This window comes from Gadus morhua, chromosome 14, assembly GCF_902167405.1.
Source record: "Gadus morhua chromosome 14, gadMor3.0, whole genome shotgun sequence".
NCBI lineage: Eukaryota > Metazoa > Chordata > Actinopteri > Gadiformes > Gadidae > Gadus > Gadus morhua.
In genome coordinates, this window is record NC_044061.1 from 23,059,586 (window position 1) to 23,082,876 (window position 23,291).

General features: G+C 46.5%; 1 protein-coding gene across 4 annotated transcripts in view; it reads right to left on the reverse strand.

Moving 5' to 3' along the window:
- The window catches only part of LOC115558691 (RNA-binding Raly-like protein), a 32,867-nt gene extending 20,204 nt beyond the window's left edge, over nt 1-12,663 (reverse strand). For 2 of the 4 annotated variants that reach the window (XM_030377047.1, XM_030377046.1), the window contains exons 1-3: nt 12,373-12,663; nt 6,437-6,512; nt 24-128 (exon numbers count right to left, since the gene is read on the reverse strand). In XM_030377047.1, coding sequence (XP_030232907.1) covers nt 24-128; nt 6,437-6,512; nt 12,373-12,409 — 218 coding nt within the window. In that variant the 5' untranslated portion in view covers nt 12,410-12,663. The remainder of the gene's footprint in view (nt 1-23; nt 129-6,436; nt 6,513-12,372) is intronic. The other 2 variants (XM_030377049.1, XM_030377048.1) reach the window with 1 other exon arrangement.
- Between the last annotated feature and the right edge of the window lie 10,628 nt (nt 12,664-23,291).

The following is a 23,291-nucleotide window of genomic DNA, read 5'->3' on the forward strand; positions in this document are numbered from 1 at the left end:
TCCCACCCCCGCGTTTGTTTTACCCTTCTGCAGCGTCTTCCATCCTCCCACCATCTCTCCTCCGGCCCCCCTGGGTTTGTCTCCCTGCTGTCCAGGGGAGAACAGCTCTATCAGCCCAGGTCCAGCCCCTGTAGGGGGGGGGGGGGGGGGGGGGGGGGACCACCATCACATTACACCCCAGTAGTCACACTCACACACACAGCGGACACACCAACACAACACACATTCACAAGCCCAGCTCGGCTCCGAGGTGGGCTAAGAAGATACGCTCCCCCCAGACTCCTGACCTTCATCCGGCCCAGTACATCCAGCCCCCTGACCGCCCTGACCTTTACCTACAGTACAGCCTCCGACCGCCCTGAGAGGAGCGGCCGCCCGGGCAATGAACCGTCCGCACCATCCCCAGCGCAGGCGGTGGGGGCAGATGGCAACGAGCAGAGCAAAAAAATGTCAAATGTGCAGTAACATCGACGCCGGAGCGGTGATGGGATTGACTGATAAAGACTAAAGGACAAAACAAATTAGTTTGCTGTGGGGTTGATTCGAGAGACCGGGGGAATTCACTGACCAGGTTATGCATGAAATGTCTATCGGCCGGAATGCGCCGAGCTGTTACTTCGAGAGGAAAACAAGGTCTATTAGTCAAATGAGCCTGGACCTCTTTTCACACTTCATTTCACTACATCTGAGAGCTCCCCTTCAGCAGAACGCTGCCATTAATCACTGGAAACTAAAAGAGTGGGGGGGGGGGGGGGGGGGGGAATACTCGCCAAGTGTTTACAGTAATGAATGTTTACAGTATGAAATAATTGGACCACGCGATGGGAAGCTAATTGCCTGAACCTTTGCCGATGCATCATTTCCAGTAGCGGCGGGATCAATGCTTCGTTTTACAGCCCTACACGTGTCCTCTGAGGAAGAGTAACCCCGCCGGGAGAACAACCTGCTAGTGTAGGGGCAATTAAGTTAGCCCAGTACTGCGCTGGGGGTTATTGATGACTGGTACTACAAGCTGCCCCTTACTTCCAAGGGAGAACACGCAAAGTCCACCGAATTAGGGACCACCTTGGACAGGCCAGGGGGGACTAAAGAGTAGTTATGTTAATGTTAAGATTTAATACAAGGTGGGGTCAGCGTTCGACACGGACAGAGTTAGCCTGTGATACCCTTTGAGACGAACGGTGATTAAGGGCTATGCCAGGGCTGGGCACTCCGGACGAAAATAAAACCTTCATTTCTTTCATATGAATGGACAATTTCGATTCAAACCTTCGTTCCTTCGGTTTTTCTCTAAACAAACTAAAAATACCAAAATATAGGGTCCATCATTTGCGGCATCTTAATTAACCCCCTTTTCTACTGTTTAAATGGGGAACACATCATTTGCGATGTCATGTCACCGCATCTGTGATCGCCTGCCACCGTGACCCTTTCTTGTCATAAGGAACGACGAAAAAATGTTGCTGCCAAGGTTTGCTGCATTTTGTAGACGCTTTGTTGCTTGAGCTGGCATCTGCTCTCTTGGTGCGACACACACCTGCCTTTCCACCGCATGTCTCTGTCGCAGGGGCTGAAATAATTTGCTTGTAACTGGTCTTACATGATCAACCGGGTAATCTGTGTCATTTTATCGCTGTTCCTGAAATAAGGTCTTAATTTTGCGAAAACAGGAGTAAAGAAAGTTTTTGACAGCCTCCCCAGAACACTATGTGAACGATCCACTCTGCTTTGAACGCAGGTAACGGACTTTGTGTGACGGAAAAGTACCCACTAGTAGCCTATACTCTCGCGAACTAAGAGTTTGTGATGTTTGCGAATGTTTGGAGCTCGTTACTGGAAGCCGTTGATTTTGAAGATCGCGTCCGAGCAAGAGTAGCTTGCTCTTTAAGGCCAAATCTGCGGAGCCGTGAACTTAAAAATAATCTTGTTTATGCGGTACGTACTTGTACAAATGCTAATAAATTAAATCAAAAGCATTTCCGAGCCTTAGGCTATACAAATAACATTGACTGCACTTTAGACCCGTGTCTAAAGCTCTGTGGGAAGAAAAATTAGCAACACGAACACAACACGTGACGGGGAGGGGGGGGTTGATAAATGTTTTGATGGTGCATTGGAGGCTTTTTGTGTGTGTGTGTTATTAGAGTTGGACTCTCGGAGCTGCTTGAGGAGGACGCAGGAGGTTTTCATGAGGCTCAAAGCAAAACATTGCGTTTCAATTTTAACAAGCAGTCTGACTCTAGAACCGGACTTTGAATGAACATCTCTTCGAGTGGTACGGGTTCTAAGCAGGATAACCCGTGAGGTAACCCGGAACCTCCCCCGGTGTGAAATGTAAGCAGTGTTAAGATAGTGGCAATAACTGGGTGTGATGGCCAACTCTGTCTAAATAATTTAATCAGGAAAATGTTTCCGGTGCGTGTTCCTCAAAAATCTTTCAACGGGGGGGCGCCCCGGTGGCTCACCGGATGTGGACCACTAAGGCTCAGTCCTGATCGCAGCGCCCCAGGTTTGAATCCTGCCCGTGGTCATTTGCTGCATGTCCTCCCCTCTATCTGCCACACATTCCTCTCCATCTCTCTCTATAATAAAGCATGAAAATGTAAGTAAATCGTAAAAAATAAATACAATTATTCCATATCCAAAACGAACGGGCAGATTGAATCATGAAAGAAACAAATAACAATATTACGGGCAAAATAAAAACGACATCGGAATGCCCGACCCGACGCAGCCCACCCAATGGTTCCCCTAGCCCGCTCCGAAACTTGGCACCGGCCAGCGCGTGGCCCACCCATTGCTCCTGGCACTTCCCGCCTCATACCATGAAGGCTCCATCGGCCCTGTTGAGCCCATGACAGATGGGTTCACTGTGTTATTACCCCATCGCATGCCAGCCCGGCGGTAATTAAAACAGATGACAGAACACTGGAAGAATGAGGCGCGTGGCTGCCAGCGCGGAAGGCTCCAGATGCCAATCAGAGTCCACACCTAAACCGCCTCTCCGCCCTCCGCCTGCCCCCCCCCCCCTCCCATCTCCCTCCTTCATTACGCCCTCCAATGAGATGTTTAATAGAGTAGACAGTAACAATCGTCATTATGACCTCGACCGACGCAAAGTGGACATTTGCACCGACTCTTAAGACTTCTTGCCCGTGGAGCGAAAGACCCGGAGGCCAATCACGGCAGAGTTAACTCCTCCTCTGCTCCCCCCACCGCCACCCTTGATGGTGGTCAACACGTCAGGGCGGAGGAGACAGGGTTTTGATTAGAATGACGTGACTGCAGAGGCCCACCATCACAAAACATTTTAATTGTGATTGCTTTCTCGTTACATGGGGGTGATTAGGAAGGAGAGGGACAGCGAGAGAGAGAGAGAGAGAGAGAGGGGGACAGCGAGAGGGACACACAGAGAGAGAGAGAGAGAAAGAGATCTTGACAACGTTGTTAACTACAGCTGCCTTTTGTTCGGGTTCACTTCTGCAGATCCATGAGCATCTCGCACACACACACACACACAAACACACACACACACACACACACACACGTACGTACACGCACACACACAGAGAGACAGTCACATCACGTCGTCTGGCGGTGTATTCTTCTGGCACCTGAGTCACGCTCGAAAGACCACACAGTGCACTGAGCTTTTGTAGCGGTGCGATAGAGCACACACAGGGGGTGTGTGGGGGGGGGGGGGGGGGGGGGGGGGGGGGGACAGCAACAGCAGCATCTGTGCTGTCAACGGCCCCCCCCCCCCCCCATCCTCATCCCCATCCCACAGCTGGGCTTTGCCAAACTAGCGTGGGGCCCTGGCAGGCACCGACCGTGGATAACAAATGATGACAAAACTCGTATGCTGTCGGGGGTCAAAACTAAAGCAAATGACCTGGAGGGAAGCGAGGCGAGAGAGTGACGGCGCTCAGGAGGAGGGGAGATGGCGACACGGGGGGCCGGTGTTATTTACAACAGGGAAAAGAAGATTAAAAAAACTCCACTTAAACGATTAATATGTTGACAGAGTCGGACGACAAGGGGGTTTGATTGTACCGCAAATATTTGCCCGGAGAGAGGGAAGGCACAGGGCTGCTCGGTGTACCGAGAATCGATGCATTGAGCTACAGCATCGACTCAAAGTGGCGTTAAACACGCAGAGCCTATACTCATCCCAGCCCCCCGGTTATGATGCACCGCCGGTGGAAGGCTGGAGACGGGGGGGACGCTGTTGTTTTGTGTGTGTGAGCGCCGGTATGGATGGGTTCAGTCGATGGGTTTCAACTGGCTCGGGGCACAGGACAAAAAGCAACCACCCTGGTATTGTGTAATAGAATTCCTTGCAATCTCTATCGTGCGTCAGGCAGACTCTGGCTATATTAAGGTTGATACCGCAGGTGTGATTCGTCCTCAGTCAGGTATGTGTGCTCATGTGTGCCTGTGTGTGCCTGTGTGTGTGCCTGTGTGCGTCTGTGTGTGTGTGTGCGTGTGCCTGTGTCTATGTGTCTGCTTTCGTATCTGCTTGTGTGTCTGCGTCTGTGTGTCTACGCCTGTGTGTGTCTCTGCTTGTTGGGCTGTGTGTGCCTGTGTGTGCGTGTGTGCCTGTGTGTGTGTGTGTGTGCATGACTGTGGGTTCCTGCGTGTGTGCCTTCGTGTGCGTCTTTGTGAGTGCCTGTATGTGTGCCCGAGTGTGACTGCGTGTGTGCCTACGTTTACCTGTGTGTGTCTGTGTATGCCAGAGTGTGCGACTGCGTGTGTGCGACTGCGTGTGTGCGTCTGTGTGTGTCCCTGTGTGTGTGTTCCTCTGTGTGCCTCTGCCTGTGAGCGTGTCTGTGAGTGTTTAATAAACACGTTGTTGCATCGGTGTCTGGCTGTAAGTGCACATGAGTGATTGCATCACAGCGTGTTGGGTGGAGGATTGTGTTTGCATTGACCTGGCTGAAACATCGTAGCACGTTGAAGCGCTACTTGCAGGGTGGAGAGCGAATGCTACTGTGGGTGGGTGGGGGGGTATACAAAAGGAAGGATGCATTTAGTGATACGGGTTCATTTCACCAGAATTGATAGAGCGAAGCTGCTTTGAAAGCGGTTTCAATAGGTGAAACAAAAGATTAGAAAACAGTTTAATAAGAGGAGGGCGGGGGGGGGATTTCAAGCCGTTTCTCCGAAATTTTATGACAATCTGATAATGAAACACATCCATCCGTGTAATCTCTGTCGTCTATTTCACAGAAAATGCAGTTTTACCTTCACCGTAAGCGCTTCATAAAACCCAAGCGTCAACTTTTAGTTTTGCCGAAAACATAAAGTCATCCCCATCATCGATTCACCACGGCAACCCGGTCCACCCAGCCGGTCCCCTGCATCCCAATCGCCTCCCCCCCCCCCCCCCCCCCCCCCCCCCCCCCCCCCCAACTTTGCATCTTTCGGAAAAAAAAATTGACGTGCAGAGAAAAGGCATTTACAGTCCTGTGTCGTGCCGATCTGAAAGGGATGAGACGGGCATACAAAGCACACAGCGGCCCGAAGACTAAACCAAGCCTGTCCGACGCTGGTGTCCCACTCGCTCTGACACACACACACACACACACACACACACACACACAGGTTTGATCGCCATCATGGGAAGATGACGGTTAATCAAAGGAGACGTGGGATGGCTCCCCCACGCTGTAGCGGGCTAGACGGCGTGAGTGGGACCCAGCAGGTGGCCTTAGTAAGAACACGGCTTCCCTTATTATGTTCACGAATGGCCCGAAAGGGGTTATTATAAGTGTTGAATCAACGCTGTGATAAAAGATAACGGTGTTGATGTAGAGGTAGTAGCCCTTGCGTCTAACCTACCACGTCGATATAATTGAACTGCCCGCTTTCACACGCGTCAGCTCTGATCATGTGTGCGCACTACATCAAAAGACAGATGCAAACATTGACAGGTAGAGACAGCGCCGCGGGCTAAAATCAATCGCGGGGTCTATGTACAGCTGGGCCCAGAGCTAATGAAGAATTATACTGCACTGATTGCAATGCAGGGATAATAATAAAGCACATGATTATCTCTCTTTAGTGAAGAGAGGACGGGGGAAGAAGATCAATGAGAAGACAGTGTGTGTGTGTGTGTGTGTGTGTGTGTGTGTGTGTGTGTGTGTGTGTGTGTGTGTGTGTGTGTGTGTGTGTGTGTGTGTGTGTGTGTGTGTGTGTGTGTGTGTGTGTGTGTGAATCTCTATGCTATGGGTCTATGCTTTCAGGTTTTCTTTGTGTCATAAAGTCCCTTTGAAACATGTTTTACTATTTAACCAATAGGGCACAGAGGTGTGTGTGTGTGTGTGTGTGTGTGTGTGTGTGTGTGTGTGTGTGTGTGTGTGTGTGTGTGTGTGTGTGTGTGTGTGTGTGTGTGTGTGTGTGTGTGTGTGTGTGTGTGTGTGTGTGTGTCACTAACCCATAGGAAGTGCTGCTGGCTCGCTTGCCCGCGGTCCTGGGACGAACGGGCTTCAGCTCCCCACTCATGCTCATATCTGAAGTGAAGCAGAACCAGAGTTAAATACAGCAGCAGCACAGCATTAAACATACATACAGGCCTTCGAGTGGGATGCAGTCAGCGATCGGCCCTGCAACATCCAGGCTGTGTTCTTATTTTTCTGTTTCAAACGAGCACCACTAAGCGGTCGGAGTCAATTTGTAGAATTAGCCTTCACCACAGTAGAGGGTTTTAATAAGTATGTAATGTAACTGATTCAGTGCCGGAGGCCGGTCCATCCCTGTGTGTCTTACTGTCAGTACCACCCCCCCTGCCGGTTCTAATCCAGCTGCCAACCTACATTTCTATCATCACACTGCCAGCTTACATCCAAACCCAGCAAAGCTTTAGACTGTAGCCAAGAGCTTACAGATACTTAAACACAATTTAGCTGTCTCAAGCGCGCCCTCTCCCTCCCTTGCCCTCTCCCTCCCCTACATAAGCAAACACAGAGTGGCAGAGGCGAGAGTGACACAAAAGAGGACACACAGAAATTGTAACAATGCTTGAAACTGCAAGGGACAGGGAGGAGGGGACGAGGAGAGAGAGAGGAGAGGGGAGGAGAGGAAGGGGAGGAGAGAAAGGTAGAGGATAGGAAAGTCGAGGAAGGAGAGGCAAGTGACCACTAGAATATGGACAGATAGGGAGGGGTGAATGGAGTGTGACTGGACCAGCTGCATCACACTCACAGTGACTTTTGAATCGCTGGCATCCAAATTAATTAATATGAGTTAATGCAAACTAAACACGAACACACACACACACACACACACACACACACACACACACACACACACACCACACACACACACACACACACACACACACACACACACACACACACACACACACACACACACACACACACACACATTGCTGCTCTACATTTTGACAATCTTGGCAGATCACACTGAAACTAATCCTTTACACTCTTGCGTTTCCCATGCATCACTATCAACATGTAGGTGTTAAATCGGATTCGCTGTCAGTCCCTCATTTTTCCGGTGATCAGTATGCAGCAAATAACTGCAAACAGCCATGAAGGCAGAGCATAACCCAACCGCCTTGTACATGACAGACCTACGTGGAAACAGTTGCTCCGTTGCTATGGACAACCAGATTTGGGCTAGTGGCAACCCGTTTCTTGGGTGTCTGGTTGCGGCGTGGTATCCAGCAGTGAGCCCCCTCAAGAAGGCAGAATGTCAGTTACAATGGTTCTTCAAAAGAACAGACCCCGTTCATATTCAAGTTTATTAGACTGACGGCAATTACAACGGTAGTTATAATCTGTTCAAATAAGGGGACAAGTTTGGCCACTTTGGAACACAGAAGCTGTTATTTTGGTTTGATGCACAGTCAAGATGTAATGAACAGATGAGTTCTTTAAAAGCATAGGGCTCGGTGTTGTTACGGACCCTAACGGTGTTCTCAAGTCGATTCAGAAGCTTGACGCTTCGGTTGAAGTGTCTACAGACGCAACGGTAGGAGGTAGCAGTACAACACTGTGGACAAAAACCAGGTCACGTGAATCCAGCTATAATCATAACCGCCCAGATTATGACAAAGCTCAGACCGCAGCAGTCGGCTACAGTTTGCCATTGTTCTTTGTCTGAAGGAAGGACAGACTGCATGAGAGATTGGGGTTTAGGCTAATGGGCAGCTTTAGTGATTGCCTTAGTGCTGAGCGTCTATCTAAAATCTGACCAGGAGGATTTAATAACCCTCTTCAACAAAATGTTACAACATTCACAGGGCTCATTATTTTAAAATTAATTACATTTAAAAATTGTATTAGATATAATCTTTATATAAATTGGCCCATAAATGTTAGCATTGAAGCGTTAATTAGTTGAGACTCCTTTCTTTTGCAATCTTATCCAAATGAGGCTTCAGCGTCCACACGCAGACTTCCGACAATCTATATGGAAATAGGTTTTATTCAATTTGAAAATACATATAATTTCTAGGTTGCCATGTTTAGTAGGGGTGGGAATCTCTTCGAAGTTCGCACCTCACGATTCGATTCAGATTCAGAGGTCAACAATATAATTTTTTTTTATAGAAATATGTCTGAATTTGCTACTCAGAGTTTGCTAATCCTACTTTTGTGATGATCATTAAAGAAATCAACAGATTAATTACCTTATCTAATACTTCATTTGAGAAAAAGCTTTTGTCACAACTATGACTTTCTATGAACAATGCAATAATCAATGCATCTTGCATTACAACACACTATGGAAGTAGGTAAAAAATAAACAGATTTAGTTTTCTTTTCTTTCTAATCTTTCTTTTCTATGTCATCATAGAAAAAGCTGCTCTTAGTCAATTATAAGAATAATAACTTGTGTGTCGTTCTTGTGTCTGGCTGTGAGTTTGCGTGCATGCTATGCGTAGGCTGATTCGCAATCGCGTCCAGACAAATCGGATTGGCCAATACACATTGAAGATAAATTTAATAATTTTAAAACTACTCAAATTATCCCTCTCTGTCGAACAGAATGTTGCAGGAGGCAAACAAATTTAAATATATATATATATATATATATCATTTTCAAAAAATAATAAATTGATTCAGATTATTAACTTATCTGAATCGAGACGGAATCGTTCTACACAGAATCGCGATGCATTCAAGAATCAATTATTTTTCCCACCCCTAATGTTTAGCTAATCCCTCAAACACATTTCAGAAATGTGCCAGGAATGACTGCCCCCGTCTAATCTAATGGACTTTAACTCACTATCCCAAAACCCCCAAATATCTCTCACCTCCCGGGTTAGGATGATTTATAGGGGTAAAAAAACGATTGCCGATTAGCAGTTTTCCCATTTCTAACATTCTTTCCATTTATAGATATAGAACACATGTATGGATGTCAATACTGTCAACCAAAATACCTTCTGATGTTATCTGGGTGTGCCTCTGACTTGGTGTGCCAAACTAGTTACCTTGCTCCTCCAATGAGGTCACAGGGGTGGATAACTACAGTGGGAGCTGAGCCCAGAGATGCATTTAATTTACCATCCCTGACTCAACTTCTCCTGGGGACGAAGAAGCAGTGGGGGGATCCTACGTCCGAGCTGATAAGATATTGCTGCCTTCCTGCTTACCAGAGTGTGCCCTGCCATATTCCTGCCCCCCACCTTAATGACATTATTATTGGTTATATACATATTTAATAAACACATATTCAGCAGCCCACCTCCCATTTATATTTATACATTTTTGTATTCATATTCTGTGTTGGTTTATATCCACAAGGATAAATATTAGATTTTATTTTTACATTCGCTGGAAAATTGCTAGTGTTTTTTTCTTTGTCCATCAGTGTTTGTGTATGTTTTTTGCTAGTCTTGCCATGTTTCCTGAAATAGTTTTGCACTGTTCAGATTCAGAATGACCCTGTGTTAAACTGTGCTTATGACAAATAAAAAAAATTGACTTTGGGGAGGTAAACTAGCCTGGCACAGCTGGCAACTAAAATAAAAAATAATGAGCACAACCGTCGCCTTGTCAAACACATCAAGATGAGGTTGCAATCCCTGCACTGGCCCTTTAAGATATGATGCTGACTAGTTACCAAACGGCAAAGGCAAACCACTAAACATAGCGGTGGGAGAAGGCGGGGGGTGAATCCCACTTGCTTACATACGCACATTTGCGTGTTCATTGACCAAGGCGGGAGCATTACTGTGCGGAAAGCACAGCATTTTTCTCCAGCTGCGTTAATGTTAAGTCTGCACCTTTGCACAAATCCACCGCTGCCAAATGCGTAGTGAAACTAGCACCTCCGACGGTGTGAAACAGGCTGCTTATTATGAACCATTAGGGGTCGATTCTGCTGTGCATCCTCGATTTCTGCAGCTCTGTGAGGGGCGCCAACTGAGGGGAGGTGGTGACGGACGAGAGGGTATACTAGTGGTTGAACTGTGGGTGTCAAGGGGTGGGAGGATTAGCTCCGTACTGAGGCACAAATTAATTAAAGATAAGGGTCAGCCCCGGTGCACTAAGCAGCTCCGCAGGGACGCGGTCCGGTGGTTTACGGTTCAAAGTCACCGGGTCCACCTTTCCAAGAGGGTTTGACGACCACCATCGGACCGATATAGGGCCTCAGAGTCCCCTACAAATAAACAGGACATACTAAAAATGCAAGTAAAGACCCCCACGGGTTCCTACAGGTGTGTCACTGATAGAAACAGCCTTCTAGCGGACGCAAGACGGCCATTGGGAACAGAGGAGCGGTCCCCTTCCTGAATCAACCCCATCACAGGGATGATGAGGGATCCCAGTCTGTTAACCCCTCCAAGAACATTACCCCAGCACATTGTCCCGGGAACGGGAGGAGACGATGGGAGCCAAGGGGGGAAATTAGCTCATAATTAAAATGAGAAGCGGGGCACTAAGTGGTATGAGAGCGATAAAACCAAATGTTTGTAACATAGCATTGACAGGGGGAGGGGGGGAGGGGGGGCGAGGGCATAACGGCCTCCCCGAGTGGAGCCGCGCTGCAGGGAAACACAGTGCGATTATCAAGTAATGACGAGCCCATACGGTCTTACTACTCATTTATTGAAATCCTTTAAAGCCTCCTCCTGATTGCCTCTACCACACACAGTCCTATACAAATGTGTCTACCCGAACACTAACACTAACACATACACACACACACACACAAACACACTCACTTCCACCCCCATACACAAACACACTTCCACCCCCATACACACATACACAGTATACCTACCCACTATCCTGGAGGCACTTGGCCAGAACATCACAACACAGTGTGATAATACAGAGATAATAGGAGAGCAGCAGTGTAAACTCTCCCAGGTCTCGCCTCAAATGTACCTGCACTCAGGGGCTATTCACTCCATCGCTTTTAACAGCGGCTTGGCGGCACGGCATGCACTGCTGTGTTGCCTCTCAATGACGGGGGTTTCTGTGCGATCCAGAGATGCTGGGTTGTAGCCCTTCCGGCATAAAATTAGGTATTCATCATAAAACTTCAATCTTTTATTTTTACTTTGTGTCCCGGACCGGTGGAAGACACCCCAGTATGTGTGGTGTGATGTGAAACCAATATCCACGACAGGGGTTGCAAAGCATTCATGTAGAATAGGAGGAGAATCTAACCCTGGAGCTTACATTTTAAATGGCTAAGGGAACTGGATCTGAACCAACAGAGCCTCTGTCTGCATCAAACTAGCAGGCTGGAACATGTCCCCCACTCGGACCGCCTGAGGCTGGCCTCTGCTCCAGTGAGAGGTCCGGTGAGAGCCGGCTGGGCCCAGGCTGTTATATTCTGCCCGTGTTGGCGGCAGGTCAAGCTACCAGGGCTGTTGTTACAGACCATTTCACACCTCTCCAGCAATGGCTGAGAAGTTGTCGCCACACATGTCGCCTTACTATATGATTATCTTGGTCACACACAGATAAACACAAAGCACACTTTGCGCTTGTCATCTATATCTGGGCTTCTTCAGAAGTGTCACACTTTGTATTCCGACCCATGAATGTTAATATGGAGAACAACCGGGGAGAGGGAGGGTTTGCCTGAGAGAATTACCAACAGACTGGAAGATGATTGTGGTGGGGGATAATGGCAGGGATAGGGCTAAGTGGACGAGGAGGGAGTGCATAATAATGAGAAGGGGGAAAATACAGACGCTTGAGACAAAAACATGGGGCTCAAAAATGATTTTGTCTGAAACAAAGTGCGACAGGCAAACACCAAGGGGCGCGCGCGCACGCGCACACACACACACACACACACACACACACACACACACACACACACACACACACACACACACACACACACACACACACACACCTGCCCAGGCATACTCACATCTTGGACTGCGGTGTTCACTCTTAAACAGGGTCATATCAGGGACGCCAAACAAAGGAAGGCAACTGGGCGCGGAGAAAACAGCAGCGTAATTCCTTGTTTTTCTCTCTCGTCCGGGCTTTTCCACTACCTATGTGACTGCTTGTTAGTCTCTTTCTATTGTTTGTTTATTTGTAACTCTTCTCGACAGACCTCGTTCAAGCTAATGTTAGGCTGACTGTTATGCTACTACTGAATTGGTGACATACTAGCTACAGCAGCAACAAACGGAATGTACCAAGTCCTCGCTCCGAGCAGGGGGGAGTAAAGGACGGTAATCGGCAGTTCCATTCACAGTACTGGCAGGGGTACTGGATGAGTGTGCAGCTTGTTTTCGCTCAGCAACAGGAGTAGGCTGTGTAAAAAAATATCTATGTTTTAAATAAAAACAATAATACTGTTTTATGTATAAAAAATATAAATATATCTGTTAACAAAATATAAGAATAATTAATGTTTTTTTAAAAAGTAAATATTTTTTTGTATAACATAAATATGAACATACATGACCTGTAATATATATATATATATATACACATAATTGCTGTTCAGTTTAGAGTTTTCTCGTTTGTGTAAGTATGTCAATCGGATTCATAATTTCCAAATCAGTCTGCAATCACTCCAAATAACCTCAAACAAAGACACTTCAAATTGCATCCCGGACTTAAGGAGAGTGTCTGGGCCGGAGCCAGAGAGTGAGAGGGAGACTCACCTTGCTTCAGCACAAGAATCATTAAAGCTTTAATGAACACTTATCTGGAAGAGTGGTACTCAGGAGATAACGCTGCAACCAAAGTGTATATAGAGCTGAAAACACTCAGGGGGCTTTGAAAGCAAATGCCCAATACCGACAAAGTATAGCGTGGGTGATTTTTCAAAACATTTCGGTACTTTATTTCTAGGGCAGATCAAACATGGTCAGGTATTATTGTTCTCCCACTCATGGTGATACTACCCAATAGCCCATACATTCAGATTAAAAAATCCAGTGCTTACAACAACGTAACTTAATTTACGGCATTGACTCAACTAGAATTTAATTGAACTTTACAAATCGCTCCACAATAACCAGCATATGTCCCAAATCCATATTGACCCCTTAATCAAGTCATGATTGATTGTAAGCAAAGTTAGGGCTGCTCTGAAACAGCCCAGAAGGACACCCCGCCACCTGAATATAACATGCAATGCTTTCAGGTTATTGGTAGTTATTTCTATTCATGGTCAGGTCATACAAAGGCCCAATCCCATTTCTACCCCTTACCCCTTCCCTTTACTCCTCCCCCTTGTTTTGAAGGGGTAAGGGGAAGGGGGAAGGGAAGGGGGGGAGGGGAAGGGGGAAGGGGGAAGGGGGGAAGGGCCTTAGGCCCAATGGGATTGGGCCTAAGGCCCAATCCCATTTCTACCCTTACCCCTTCCCCCCCCTTCAAAACAATTGGGCCTAAGGCCCAATCCCATTTCTACCCTTACCCCTTCCCCCCCCTTCAAAACAATGGGGAGGGGTAAGGGGAAGGGGAAGGGGAAGGGGTAAGGGGTAGAAATGGGATTGGGCCAAAGGCAGTGGCGAGGAAGAATAGAACTCCCTGCAGAGCTCAGAGTCACCAGACAGAAGAACACATGAAAACACCTGATATGCACAAGAGGACCTATGGCACACTGGCTGTTGAGAAAAGCACACTTTTAAATTGAAAAGTGTCTACGTGTGCTCACGGAGGAATCTTTGAATCTGGACATGATAATCTTCTTTTCACATGCACCGCTGCTCTTTTTGCCAATATGTAACAGAGAAGACAGGTCATATATCATCATTGAGTGCCTTTTCACTACCAGCATCCGTCTCCAAACCCCTATCTCACTCTCTATAGCTGGAGTGTCTCTATAGCTGGAGTGTCTTCTATAGCTGGAGTGTCTCTATAGCTGGAGTGTCTCTATAGCTGGAGTGTCTCTATAGCTGAGTGTCTCTATAGCTGGAGTGTGTGGAGTGTCCGTGTGGAGTGTCTCTATAGCTGGAGTGTCTGTATAGCTGGAGTATGTGGAGTGTCTCTATAGCTGGGGTGTCTTTATAGCTGTAGTGTCTCCACAGCTGGAGTGTAATGTTTTGATTAGGAGCATGCCATCTCATTCCGACAGGGCACCAAAAACACACACACGTGTGCGTGTGTTGTGTGTGTGTGTGTGTGTGTGTGTGTGTGTGTGTGTGTGTGTCTGTGTGTGTGTATGTTTGAGTGTGTGTGTGTGTGTGTGTGTGTGTGTGTGTGTGTGTGTGTGTGTGTGTGTGTGTGTGTGTGCGTGTGTGTGTGAGTGTGAGTGTGTGTGTGTGTGTGTGTGTGTGTGTGTGTGTGTGTGTGTGTGTGTGTGCGTGTGTGTGTGTGTGTGTATGTATGCGTGAGTGAGTGTGGGTGTGTGTGTGTCATGTGGACTTGTCTGCATGCACGCAGGTGTCTGTGAATGTCAGTAAATGTTTGGCTGTGTGATGGCGTCTCTGTCTGTGTTAGTGGTTGGACCCCCACCTAACCCATGCTGATGGTTCCCAGAAGGGGAAAACGTCCCCTGTTCACTGGGTATCCCTGGCAGCAGTGTGAGATGACAGGATGATGGAAAGAGACCTTAGGCCATCGCGTATTTCAGCGCACTGCAAATAACTGACAACCTCCCAACTACCCCCAGCCATCACACTGAGCACACTCATCTGCCTAGCTCCGTGATGCTCCCCAAAAGCCAACATTCACAGTGGAAACAACACTTCCCCCCGTTCTTGAATGAGCATAATAGTCCTAAATGTGATTATTATTCTGCTAACGAGGTTGAAGATCCAACATGTGTGACCTGGGGCTCAACCAAGTCTTGAATCTGTGAGGGTACAACTTCCACACAGGGTGATCCATAGGAGTGCTATTGAGCAAGCTGTCACTCGCATTGACATCAGCATCCTCGGTGTCTTTGTGGCTGTGATCAGGCATCTTAGATTGGAGTTGGAACAAACATGGTGCTCACTGGCCTGTTTGGTCAGCTCTGTACACGGCAATCAGGGAACTCTCTACCCCAGTTACGCTACTCTTCATTCAGAGTTAAACTTGTCACGGAGAAGAGGGGAAAACACCCAGCCCACCGACAAGACGGTGATATTTATATATTCGATTATTTACCGGCTGGCGTATTTAGACGGACGTCGGACAGCCAACTAAATTATGTTTTGAGGTGCGAGGAAAAATTGAAAAAATAAGGCACAGTTAACTTTACATAAGCAGCTTGCTTATCATCGACGGTGCGGGGTCGGTCAGTGGGTAATAAGACAGATGCATTCGAAATTCTGGTTAAACTCAGAAGCATTCACAAACAAGCCCATTCATCATCGCCGCCGCCTCCCTGTCTCTTTGAGTATCGGGGAGACTTGTTCATTTATGTTGCCTGGCTGCAGTGATAAAGCTCCGCACCAAGACGTTCCTGCATCGGCCTGACAGCACGGCTGGAATCAAAGCGGAAGGCAAAAGCCCAGGAAAGATCTGAATGAGAGAGAGCTGGAGGCAATTTGGTTGGTAAGTCATGAAGGTTTGGGGGCATATGCTCATTTAAAGATAGCGATGAGATTTACATGAATTCATAAACACATACTGCAAAACAGCCCACAAATGCTGACGCACAAGTTTTTTCTTCATCCTTGTGAAGCCGGTATCTCAGACAACATAATCTAACTCAAACTAAAGGTGATACATCGGGATCTGGTTCATCGCCGGGGCTCTCCCCGCGCGGAGACGGAGGTGATGGAAGGAGATTGCACAGTGAGTTATTATTTTTGGTTTAAAGTGCACATTACTTTCAGAGTATTGAACTGGTCTTGGAGATCATGGATCACTTGCTCCTTCTTGGGGGAGTTCTGCTATCCTGGTATCGTTAGAAGGAGATGCTCAATGTTTCCAGAGGAAAAAGAGAAGGAAAAAATCTGTTGCTGGGAAATATAGTTTTTATCAAAGAAACGTTTTCGATTCTTGAAGCAACTGCAAAGTCGTCACATATCGAGACATTTGTTCAAGCAATATGTGGATTCACATTTCATGTGTTTGAGAAATGGTCCTAATTGTGTCACCTCTTTATATTAATACATAGTTGAATTGTTGTGGCAACATGCATACAACTAAGGTGTTATATAAAAATAAAACCAATACCAGGCAATTGAAAAACACTTTATCTGATTGTGGCAAGGGAAGAACCCCATTACAGGAATATAACTAGCAACTCTAAGCAGGTAAAGAGGTGTTTAGTCGTTTCCAAAACAGAGATCACAAGGGATTAATTATGGGCTACGTGCTACAAACACACCGCAGAAACAAAAAGAGCCGACAAGGGACTGAAACGAAGGAAATTTCCATAACAACAACAAAGTTAAACATTATCAGTAATGAACACACAGTTAGTGTCAGGCAACAGACATCTAGAATTCCTCCATCAATATCCTTGAAGGGCAACATTTAAATATGCAAGGTACACAAGGAAAAAGACAAGGTACACAAGGAAAAACACAAGGTATACAAGGAAAAACAAGGTACACAAGGTATACACGGAAAAACCACAAGGTTTAGAAAGAAAAACACAAGGTATACAAGGAAACACAAGGACAAGGGACACAACGTATACAAGGAAAACCACAAGGTTTAAAAGGAAAAACACAAGGTGCCCAAGGAAAAACACAAGGAAAATGACTAGGTAAGCAAAGTAAGTGATGAAAATAGATGCTAACTCATTCACTGCAAGGAAAAAAAGAGTAGGCCAAACATGTACTACATATATAAATACCTATATAAGTGCTCATATACATAAATATATTGTGGCGAGCAGCACGGGAAGGATGAGACGGAAGCCCATGTTCAGCAGTAATACAACTCGGACACAGTAACTGAGTAACAAAAGTACACTACAATGCACATAACACAAAAAACGGAAGAACACAACACAATTACAACCCCCACAACAACCAACCACAAAGTAACCCAGGATGGCCCCGAAAATATTCAAACTCCCAGGATAATTGAACCCCCAGAATCAACTGCGCCTCAGAACCGAACAACCACACCCATGGTCACTCCAATATGTTACATTTGATGTCAACTTGTCGTCAGTTGCCATAAGCCTATAGCCACAGCTAGAATTTGGAAGGAAAACTGCTAACGTAATGGAAGTTCTGCTGTGTTTTCTTAATCAACATTTCAACTTTACTGCCTTGTCCTACGGCCTTCTAAGACTCCATTCCCTCGATAAATGTGACGGAGAGCAGCAGGGTTGGGGGAGTGGGGAGGGGGTATCCGAGCCTTGAAGAGTGTAAACTAGAGCAGTCATACTCAAGTAGCGGCCCGCGGGCCTTTTGTGGCCCGCGGGGTGTCTATTAATGGCCCTCGAGCTGTTTGAAAAGTTTTTTTAATTATTAAAAAAAAAAAAAAAAAAAAAAAAAAAAAAAAATCGTGTTGGGCGCTCTTATTTTGAAACCGCGCGCCGCGATCTCAATACGAGGCTGGGGGTTGCAACGATAAACAGATAGCACTCCAGCCCACAGACCGCTCCAGCCCTCCCAAACTCGAGGCAGACAGTCCATCTCAGCGAGCAGTCAAGGCCGATTTAGGGTCGTTTTAGACGCAGAGACCGTAAGCACGTAATTTACACAAGGGACTTGTTTTAGACAAGTTTTGATTTACGGTTCTTTAGGTTCCTTAAGGATTGCCGCGTGTTGCAAGGGGATTCTCCGCCAGAACAGTAGGGGGAGCAACGAATGAATTCTGTGGGCGTGGAAGTGGAAATCGCTGGCTTGTTTATATTTATAATTATCATAATTCGTTCTTGTGTTTCTTCTTCTCTTCTTCAAAATTCTTCATTCGCTTCTGTCACGGCCTTTTAAAAAATGGCGCTATTATGCTGTAAAACCGGAAATGTGAGACTCCTGAAAGGATGTGGTTAGCTGGCCAATCACAGTCTTTGCGAGCTGCGTAGGGTGTGTTTCAGTCGCATTGTCAGGAATTTTGGCCGACGCACTTAAGCAAGTAAGGGGGATATTTTACTGCGCAAGGGGGGGTTATGTATCTTACGTGCTTACGCGTTACGTCTAAAACTGAGCATATATCGGCCTCAGTCACACGTATACCGACCGGCCCCTTGAGTCACTGAAAAAAATTTTTGTGGCCCCTCATCATTTCTACTTGAGTACCCCTGAACTAGAGGTTTCAATTAACAGGACCATGTAGCAGGCTAATCCAGGAATGAAAATCTCATGAGGTCAGCAAGGCAGCACAATGACTTTAAGCACAAAGCCAATGGCACAAATAATGACTTTAAAACAAAACATTCAGGGGGGGCCAGTGGTAGAGCTCTGGGGACCAGGAATTATTTATAGTAGTTGCTGTGGTTACCCAGCAATTACAGAAGAAAGAACAAAAAATCATCTTGTCTACACAAGATGATGGTGAAGAAGAAGAAGAAGAAGAAGAAGAAGAAGAAGAAGAAGAAGAAGAAGAAGAAGAAGAAGAAGAAGAAGATGATGATGATGATGATGATGATGGTGATGATGATTACATCAAGTCCATTGTAGGCGGCTTCATTCTATTGACTCATCTCCACATAAAGATCTGTTATACTTTAATCACATGGTTTGTGAGCATTAACATTCTCTTTTACTGGAATGATAAGAAAGGGGCTGTAGGTAAGATTTAAGAGCTATGATGTGAGTGCAATTTGTTAGAAATGCCAGAGCCATCCATCAGCTATTAGTGAGTGAGATGCTACGAGACTATGCTTTTCAAGTTGACTGCGTCTGTACGAGACAATTTATATTTTAGACAGCTTGTGAAACGTGTGAGTGAAACCTGACACTTCTCCATGGCGGACAGCCAGAATTTAATTCTTGGTTGTTTACTTTCAAAATTGAGCGCTCTCTCCGTCCAACTCTCCAATCTCACCTACAGCGTTTCTAACTGTGTGTATTTCGGAGGTAGGGTCGATTCAATGTGAACTTGGAGAGAGAGAGAGAGAACACACCAATTCTGAAATTCTCCAGTTGAGTTAAATGCCGTTGGCTAGGATGAAACAGCAAGTCACCAACGAACAGAAAAGCACACAGCCACCATGGAAATAACACCATCAATGGGCTGTAAAAAAGGCATTTAATATGGTGGAAAAGCTTTCTATCTGCCGTTGTCCAGTAACTCCTGATAACACTTGTTTATTCACAGTATTAGTTATCTTAATTCAAATGAATGCCACCCCTGGCTGGGGGATAAAGTTGTTATCTTAATGACTATTTCATCTGCTTTGTTGCTTGATATGTTAAGCGGTTGGGTGTTTGTGCGGCTGTCGACTCAAAATACTTTATATTAAAGTAGAAAGTAAACGATTTTAGCAAGTTTTAGTTTTTTTTTAGTTTTGGTACAACGCCGATAATCACAAAGCCATTTGCCAAGATTGCCACTTGAAAATGTAGACCTCCCCTTTGCTTTAGGCCTAACAGCACTGGCAGTGATAATGAAAAATCTGATTGCTTCTCAGTTAGCCCGGCTTCATCAACCACTCCTCTGCTCATCAAGATACCCGTCCCTCTCCTCTTTCTCCCTCTCTCCCTCTCTCTCTCTCTCTCTCCCCCTTTCTCCCTCTCTCTCTATCTCCCCCCCTCTCTCTCTCTCTCTCTCTCTCTCTCTCTCTCTCTCTCTCTCTCTCTCTCTCTCTCTCTCTCACCCCCTCTCTCTCTCTCTCTCACCCTCTCTCTCCCCCTTTCTCCCTCTCTCCTCTATCGCTTAACTTTCTCTCTCTCTCCCTCTCTCTCCCATTCCTTCTTTCTCTCCATCCCTCTCTCCCTCTCTCTCTCTCTCTCTCTCTCTCTCTCTCCCTCTCTCTCTCTCCGTCCCCCTTTCTCCCACACTCTCACTGAGGCCTAGAGCAGATTTTCCGCCTCGTTCTCTTACAGCAAGTCTTTCCTCCACCTCATTTGCTCCACATTGCTCCTGCGTGTTTCCCCACACCGCTCCGTTCGGCAAACGATAAACTCCGGTCCTGTCAGGCTGTGCCACTCTTTGAAGCTAATGAGCAAAAACTATCAGTCGTTTTGCTTTTAATTAGAAAATGGACTGAATGATTACATTTTTAATTGAAGCTGTCATTTTCAATTAAGATATGGCACCCTCCAAAAAAAAAAAAAAGCCCTCTCACGACTCTCATTATTTATCGGCACGCTTCTCAAGACGCTCTCCCGCTTTGCGCGCCTTTCCCGTTAAAGTCTGGCGTCGCACACACACCATCAATCAATGTAATGGAACGTCCATTCGTTGCAAATGACTTACCTTCCCCGTTACCTTCTTCGATGTATCTTTGAAATCCTCTTCAATAAACACTCCTGTGAAGCCCACTGTCTCTGTCTCCTGGCTCTCTTGAACCCCACAATGTCCTATTATCTAACTTATCTCTTTCGCTCTCCTCCCTGTTTGTCTGTTATCACTCAACCCCCCCCCCCCATCCTCAATCCCCCATTTCCCTCTCTCCCCCCCCCATATCTCACTCCTGTGAAATCCACTTTCCTGACTCTTTATCTTGGTTTCATCTCCTCCTTTCCTTAACACCCCGGTTCCAGGGGGGAACCACTTCCCCTTCCTTTGCCTCTTACCCCTCCCCCCCCCCCCACACACACACCGCCCCCTCTCCCCCGCACTCGTATCCTTTCATCGTCCCACTTACGTCGTCTGAATGCTCCCAATCAGCGTCTTGAAGAGCCGCATAAATATCTCTCATGTTTTAGAGATGAGTGCCACCAATTCACCGCGCCAATTAAACCCAGGCCCGACCAGCCGCAGACTTAGCAGCGATTTGTAGACGCACAGACTCGGAAGGCTTTATAAAACATACGCTGATTGAGAGTCACATGTGAACACCGTCATATGCTAGGCCTGGCTAGACATGGCCCGGTCGTGGAAGGAACTCTGACACTTACCCGGAGACGGTTTTTGACTGTCAATATCACAAACAAAAGAGCTGGTGTTAAAGAATTTACAAAGTAAACGGTTCTGAGGAAAGATTTCAGAGTATCCTTGGAGGAAAAAACCCAATGCCATTTGTAGATTGGTTTGCATTAGGTGACTCCCTCTCTTTGGTGAACACATGCTACTGCAGGGCTTACTTCTTAATGGCGGACATGGTGACCCGGTCACTTGAAAACAGAATCTAAAACAACTTTAAAGGCGTTGATTCTCCCTTTATCTATTTCTAACTGCTTTTGATGATGTGTCACCACGGGTAAACGTCTGTAACGTCGTCCGGAGCGAACAAATGACCACAGCTGAGTAACTAAGGCGCCGGTGAAGCAATCCCTGGGACTTTGTTTCAGCCTTGTATAAACAAGGGTAATAGGAAAAGCCTTCCGGTGTGTGGGAGAGAGTAATGAGCACAGACATCATTTAAACTCAATATTGTGTTTCTCCAAATGATTCAAACTGTTAATTTAAAGCCAGCATAATGCGACCCGACAATGCTGCACTATCCCACGTTTGTCTGCTTCGTTCCCTATCTCTCTTCATCCTTGTCCCCCCCCCCCCCACACACACACACTCCACCTCCTCCTCTCCTCTCCCCCCTCTCCTCTCGTCCTCTGAGTGGGAGTCTGCTCTTTACGGTCCATTTCCTGTTGAGGACGCTCTGAAGTGTAGCCAGGGCCAATTCTTCTCCTGCGCCCCCCCCCCCCCCCCCCCCCCCCCCATACACGCACACACACACACACGCACACACACACACACACGCACACACACATACACACACACACACACACACACATACACCCCCCACACACGCACACACAATGCCACTTTCTCATTAACTCTTATCAAAGTTCATCTTGCATCCAAATGCTCTGGGCTGCTCAATGCAGTGTGTGTGTGTGTGTGTGTGTGTGTGTGTGTGTGTGTGTGTGTGTGTGTGTGTGTGTGTGTGTGTGTGTGTGTGTGTCTGTGTGTGTGTGTGTGTGTGTGTGTGTGTGTGTGTGTGTGTGTGTGTGTGTGTGTGTGTGTGTGTGTGTGTGAGGAGAAAATGAAAGACAAAAGCAAGGAGAGAGAGACAGAGGGAGAGACAGAGAGAGGAAAAGGGATTGCGAGAGAGAGAGAAAGAGAGAGAGAGAGAGAGAGAGAGAGAGAGAGAGAGAGAGAGAGAGAGAGAGAGAGAGAGAGAGAGAGAGAGAGAGAGAGAGAGGGGGGGGGGGGGGGGAGAGAGAGGGGAGGTGAATACAGGGTAAGGCAGAGAGAGAATTGTGAGCAAGACAAAAAGGGAGAAAGGGAGAGACACTTCATTCTGATAAGGGCCCGGGAGTTATTGAGTTCATGGTGTGAAGACTAGTATAATACTAACCATTGCATTGTGTGTATAGGCTGAATATTTGTTTGAAATGAAATTTTGCTTGGTTCACACTGGACAGATATGGCTATCAAGTCATTCTGTTTCTCGGTCTGTGTGTCTAAGAGTTAAATAAATAACTGATAACCTTAAGATCTGTTAAATAAGGTCTAACCTACCCAAAGACTGTCCATCTGGATGCTTCTTTTTCAGTGATTTGAACAGCTGTTAAGTAATAAATCAGACGAACCAAGCCAAATACACAGAATATGTGTGTGGTCTCAAATTATGTTGGACAGGAGGTGATCGAATTTTGCAATACGTATTTTAGATAGTTTTGCTTATATTTGACTTCAGCTCATAGTAACATTCAGCATTCTGAACCATCCTCCCACAATGCAGCAGGGGCCCTGATTTAGAAGTGGAGTGCTTTAGTTTTCTGCTGATTGCAGCCTTGGGCGACAGCTTTAAGGTGGATAAATCCCTTTATGTTGGTTATGTCGAGAGGCAAAAAGATTTGTTTATACGTTTGATAA